Genomic DNA, 6,354 nt, shown 5'->3' with positions numbered 1-6,354 from the left:
CCCCCCGGCCCGGACCCCGGCTGAGCACTCCCTGGCCCCCCCGGCCCGCTCAGCACCCCCCAACCCCGCCTCCAGACCCCACTTCTCCTACCTGGGCTCCAGCTGAGCTGCTCCTCCCTTCTCAGAATGTAAGAGCCAAGCTGCTGGCTTCGGGCAGCCCTCCCCTGCCTCAGGACCCAGAGCTGGCTGGGCACGTCCCTTCCCCGGCTCCAGCTGAGCTGCTCGGCTCCTCCCACTCAGACTTACAGAGCGAGCTGCCCGAGCCAGCGTTACCGGCTTCGGGCAGCCCCCCCCTGCCTCCAGACCTTGCACCGCCGGAGCAGCTCAGCTGGAGCTGGGTAGGAGAAGTGCCTGGCTGGGGGCTCGGGGTCCGGAGGCAGGGGGGGCTGCCCAAAGCCAGTAGCGCTGGCTCGGGCAGCTTGGCTCTGTAAATCTGAGAGAGGAGGAGTGGAGCAGAGCCACAGTGGGAGAGGAAGTGCCGGCCATTTTCCCGGACATGTGTGGCTTTTCGGCAGTTCCCTCCGGACGGGGGTTTGATTGCTGAAAAGCCGGACATGTCCGGGAAAAACCGGACGTATGGTAACCCTAACATTGATAAAAGTTTCAGTAAAGCGTTTGGAACTAAACACTTTACGTTATCTCTCAAAATTCACAGAAAATAAAAACTGAAACTTCCTAAGATTAAATAAATGATCTGTCAAAAGTTATACACTAAGTAAACCTCTGAAAGGAATGTAGTTTATTTAATCTGCTATATGCCCTACTGGCCTGGTGACAGGAAATATTGCAGAGCTGGCAACTGGCCTAGTTCACCCAGTCAATGGAAACTGGCTTAGCTCATCCAACCAGTCAAAACTTCCCCCATCAATCATCTGGTTCCTCTAGCCCCCATGACCAGACAGTTGGTGTGCAAACAGGGCTCAGCCATTGGAAAAGACCTATCCAGTCAGCTTCTCCTACCCCAGTCCACTTCTACTCCAGTCTCTCAGCCAATGCAGGATTGACTCAACTTTGTCTGTCTGTCTCTTTCCAGGGGAGATGGAAGAGCTGGAAGCTCTCTGGCTTACTGGAATTTGTCACAATGAAAAGAATGAGGTAATGAGCAGCCAGCTGGACATAGATAACATGGCAGGCGTCTTCTATATGCTGGGGGCAGCCATGGCCCTCAGCCTTATCACCTTCATCTGTGAGCATCTCTTCTACTGGCAATTCCGCCACTGCTTCATAGGCGTCTGCTCTGGCAAGCCTGGCATGGTCTTCTCCATCAGCAGGGTGAGTGTCTTCAGAAAATGGAAGGAACAGTGTGGAGATTAAGTCATATAGTTATAGAAATTAGAAATGGGGTAGTTCTACTGGATTCTCTTGGCCATCCCTCTTACACACAGCCAGCATAGGGCTGTTGCCTCCACTGTATTGTCCAGCATTTTGACCACTCTGGCTTTCAATGTTACAAGCGTTGCCAACACTTTCCTTGGGAGAACTGCCTTTTCCTCAGTGTTTCATCATTTCTGCTCTCTCTTGGAATTGGGTAATGGTGAGGCAGTCGTGAAAATGGGAAACAATATATAGAAAAGTTAATGTAACTTTTCTATCCCTCCAAAATTGTTTGAAAGGGCGCTGAATTCTTGGAGGAAAGGTTGTGGCAGTTCTTCTCCATCAACCAATTCTCCTCTGGTTTTAGTTAGAACACCAAATTTAAATTGTCCTGTGTGTTGGAGCGATTCAGATAATTCTGTGAGAAATCAGCACTGTCTTGTGATTGTTTTGAGCAGTAGGAGGTCCCTAATCTAAATTCATACTGTGACCAACACACAAGCCCCTGGAAAAAAGGATAGCCACTTGCCCTCAACACTCAGTGCAAAACCTACCTTAAACATTCCCCTTTCAAGAGTCCCCTTTATCTCTAAATGAGCTTCTCCAGCTAGTCATTTCTGTGTGATCCTTCTTCTCCTCTTGTACATAACATTTGTGCCCCATTTAGAGCTTTCTTTCTCTTCTTCCTGCTTCTGGCATCTCCTTCTGCTTCATTCTGCAGTGAGGTTATAGTTCTGTGTTTTTGATATCACCATCCCTGTGACAATAAAGTGGCTATATGAAGAGTGCTACACTGTTTGGGGGAATTAGATGGCTCAGTTGAATGGGCAATAGGGGTACAAAGTCCTTCTTATATCACCAGTCCCAATCTTATGCCAGGTTGGAGAGCAGGTGGGGGAACTGGATGTGTCAGGAGAGTATTAGCAGAATGCAGATCCTTTTATCTCTTGGTTATTTGTACAAATCTGGGCCTGGTTGTGGTGACTAAAAGTTACTAACCTTCTGCTAGTTGTCGGATGACCTACGTCATGATGTGAAATGACTTGGTGGTCAGTCCACTTTATAATACACTGGTGTTCACCTCATATTTGACATTAGTTGGACCCCAGATTGGTAGTCTCACTAAGGAGGCAGATGACGAATGAGTCATGGAATCTGAACACCTCTCTCACCCATAGAAGTGGTCCTTCTGTGTCATGGCTGAGATGCACTGGTTGGGGAAACATGGAGAAATCTTGCACTGCTGCTGTCTGTTTTGCAGTTGAATTCAGGATTTCACTTTCCAAGAATGTCAATCTGATTCCTGAACTAGGGGTCACCAAATGAAATTAATAGGCAGCAGGTATAAAACAAACAAAGGAAGTATTTATTCACACAATGCACAGTCAACCTGTGGAAATCTTTGCCAGAGGATGCTGTGAAGGCCAAGACTATAACAGGGTTCAAAAAAGAACTAGATAAATTCATGGAGGATAGGTCCATCAATGGCTATTTGCCAGGATGGGCAGGGATGGTGTCCCTAGCCTCTGTTTGACAGAAATTGGGAATGGGTGACAGGGCATGAATCACTTGATGATTACCTGTTCTGTTCATTCTCTCTGAGGCACCTGGCATTGGCCACTGTCAGAAGACAGGGTACTGGGCTAGATGGACCTTTGTGTGGCAGTTCTTATGTTTTATGTCATCAATGTTAGATTTAACCTGAAAGTAATTAAAAAAATCTGTTGTGCCATCGTCAGCTAAACACTAAAGAGCTAAATACCCATTCATCGGTCCTACTCTTTCTCCTCATTTCCTTTTCTAATCTGTGATGATGACAAGAAAAGCTTTCTCCTTTTTAACCAGTCCCCGGCCAGCTTGAGTCAATGATGTCTGAGAGTGAATTTCAGGGCAAAACAAGACTATCCTGAACTCCTTGCATCCACGCAGAAATTCAGTGTTTGCCCAATTCTGAGGCGGCTGTTCTCACAGACATTATCTGTGGTGCTGATGCCCATCTTGGAATCCAAAGTGCCAGCTGCTGGGTTCGAGTAACTCCCACTGACATCAGAGAGCTTTGCTTGTATACTGCAGGGGAGATAGTTTTGCCCTTGGAATTAATGGCTTTTGAAGAGGACCCTTATCTTGTGAGGTATTGATTCCTTCTACCCCAAATAAATGAATGTCTTCCCAAATGGAAACTATCATTATTATCTTTTAATATTTAATCAATTTATTTATACTAGGATAATCCCTAGAGGTCTCAATTAACACAAGGGCCCTATTGTGCTAGGCACTGACCGTACACTTAGTCAGAGACAATCCCTGCCCCAAAGAGCTTATACTGTAATCTAAATAGAAAAGATGGACAAAGGAAGTGTTATTCCCCTTTGATAGCTGGAGACATAGAGAGGCTAAGTGACTTGCCCATGGTCCCACAGGCAGTCTGTGATAGAGCTGGGAACAAACCCCACATTTTTTGAATCCCTGTTCAGTACCTTAACACAAGGCTGTCCTTCCTCTCTAAACTGTTCTGTTGATGAAAGGTGAATGGGAGAAAAGAAGAGAGGGAGAGGAAATGAGAGGGAGCAAAGTAGAGGAAGAGAGAGGGAGAGGAAGGAAAAAAACAGAAAAGCGGGGGGAGCAGGATACAGAGCGAAAGAATACTCAGTGTTGATAGATGCAGGTTTGACCTCATTTCATAGTGATGCAAGATTGGCAAACTCTAGGGTCCCATGCTAGAACAAACCGTTTTCTCTGCTTCCCTGGCTCAGACTCCCCTTAGCTCAGTTCTCCCAGCTCCTTGTCTTCTCCTTTCTGCCCACCTGCAGAAGCACTGATCTCTGTCTCCTCCATTTCATTTCAGGGTATCTACAGCTGCATCCATGGGGTAGCCATTGAGGAGCACCAGTCAGCGATGAACTCCCCCACAGCCACCATGAACAACACCCATTCCAACATCTTGCGCCTGCTTCGCACAGCGAAGAACATGGCCAACCTGTCAGGTGTCAATGGCTCACCGCAGAGTGCCCTGGACTTCATCCGCCGCGAATCCTCAGTCTATGATATCTCTGAGCACCGCCGCAGCTTCACCCACTCTGACTGCAAGTCTTATAACAACCCGCCCTGTGAGGAGAACCTCTTCAGTGACTACATTAGCGAAGTAGAACGGACCTTTGGCAACCTGCAACTGAAGGACAGCAACGTGTATCAGGACCACTACCACCATCACCATCGGCCCCACAGCATTGGCAGTACCAGCTCCATCGATGGACTGTATGACTGTGACAACCCACCCTTCTCCGCTCAGCCCAGGTCCATTGGTAAGAAGCCACTGGACATTGGTTTGCCACCTTCCAAGCATAGTCAGCTAGGTGACCTCTATGGCAAGTTCTCCTTCAAGAATGATCGCTACAGTGGCGGAGGGGGCCATGACGACTTGATCCGCTCAGATGTCTCTGACATTTCCACCCATACGGTGACCTATGGCAACATCGAAGGCAACGCCGCCAAGCGGCGGAAACAGCAGTATAAGGACAGCCTGAAGAAACGTCCAGCTTCAGCCAAATCACGGCGGGAGTTTGATGAGATTGAGCTGGCCTACCGCAGGCGCCCGCCCCGCTCCCCAGACCACAAGCGCTATTTTAGGGACAAGGAAGGGCTACGCGACTTCTACCTGGACCAGTTCCGGACCAAGGAGAACTCACCACATTGGGAGCATGTGGACCTGACGGATATCTACAAAGAGCGGGGAGATGAGTTCAAGCGCGATGCTGTAGGGGGCGGAGGGTCCTGCACCAACAGGGCCCACCACAAGCATGGGTCAGCGGACTTTGGAGGAGCCAATGACCACAAGCATGGTGTTGTGAGTGGAGTGCCAGCACCATGGGAGAAGAACCTGACCAATCTAGACTGGGAAGACCGGCCAGGGGCTAATTTCTGCCGTAGTTGCCCCTCTAAATTGCACAACTATACCCCGGCAGTGGTGGGGCAAAACTCTACCCGCCAGCCCTGCATCCGGTGTGAGGCCTGCAAGAAGGCAGGCAACCTCTATGACATCAGTGAGGACAACTCTCTCCAAGAGCTGGACCAGCCATCTGCCCCGGTGCCAGTGACGACCAGTGCCACCTCCTCCAAGTATCCTCAGAGCCCATCTAACTCTGCCTCCAAGGTGCAGAAGAAGAACCGCAACAAGCTCCGCCGGCAGCACTCCTATGACACCTTCGTGGACCTGCAGAAGGATGAGTCAGCCCTGGCTCCCCGCAGCGTGAGCTTGAAGGACAAGGGCCGCTTTTTGGAGGGGAGCCCCTACGCCCACATGTTTGACATGTCATCCAGCGAGACCGCTTTTGCCAACAACAAGTCCTCAGTGCCCGCCACCAGCCACCACCACCACAACAACCCTGGCAGCAGCGGCTACATGCTCAGCAAGTCACTTTACCCTGACCGGGTCACACAAAACCCTTTCATCCCCACTTTTGGGGATGACCAATGCTTGCTCCATGGCAGCAAATCCTATTTCTTCAGGCAGCCTGTGGTGGCAGGTGGGCCCAAAGCCAGGCCGGACTTCCGAGCCATTGTCACCACCAACAAGCCAGTGGTCTCAGCCCTTCACGGGGCTGTGCCAGCCCGTTTTCAGAAGGACATCTGTATAGGGAACCAGTCCAACCCCTGTGTGCCTAACAACAAAAACCCCAGGGCTTTCAACGGCTCCAGCAACGGGCATGTTTATGAGAAACTCTCCAGTATTGAGTCTGATGTCTGAGTGAGGGGAAGTGTGTGGGGAGCGGGGGAGAATGTGGAGTGTGGGAAGCAGGATGGGGTCAGACCTGGTGCCCATTTGCTGCTCTCCTGGTTCTTTGTGGAACACTGGAGTTCTGAGTTCTCTCTAGGGCAGCACTGGTGACAAGTGCCACCTCTTTCTTTCCCCACCCCCATTATCTCTTTCCATTTTCCCACTCCCTCCTTCCTCCTCCATTCCTGGTCATCACACTTCCGTTGATGTAGGAATTGGGTATCCTCGCTTAGGGTGTCCCAGGTGGAGAAGAAGGTGCGTTTCTG

The 6,354-nt window shown here is 50.0% G+C and overlaps 1 protein-coding gene across 2 annotated transcripts in view; it reads left to right on the top strand.

Annotated features, from left to right (window-relative positions):
- Positions 1 to 6,084, top strand: part of GRIN2B (glutamate ionotropic receptor NMDA type subunit 2B) — a 271,297-nt gene extending 265,213 nt beyond the window's left edge. For both annotated transcript variants that reach the window (XM_034774624.1, XM_034774617.1), the window contains 2 exons: positions 1,034 to 1,272; positions 4,160 to 6,084. In XM_034774624.1, the coding sequence (XP_034630515.1) occupies positions 1,034 to 1,272; positions 4,160 to 6,058 (2,138 nt within the window). In that variant the 3' untranslated portion in view covers positions 6,059 to 6,084. The remainder of the gene's footprint in view (positions 1 to 1,033; positions 1,273 to 4,159) is intronic.
- Positions 6,085 to 6,354: the final 270 nt, after the last annotated feature.

The sequence above is a fragment of the Trachemys scripta genome, chromosome 1, assembly GCF_013100865.1.
Source record: "Trachemys scripta elegans isolate TJP31775 chromosome 1, CAS_Tse_1.0, whole genome shotgun sequence".
Classification (NCBI taxonomy): Eukaryota; Metazoa; Chordata; order Testudines; family Emydidae; genus Trachemys; species Trachemys scripta.
Note: the sequence above shows the minus strand (reverse complement) of the source record. Positions and strands in the feature narration are given on the sequence as shown.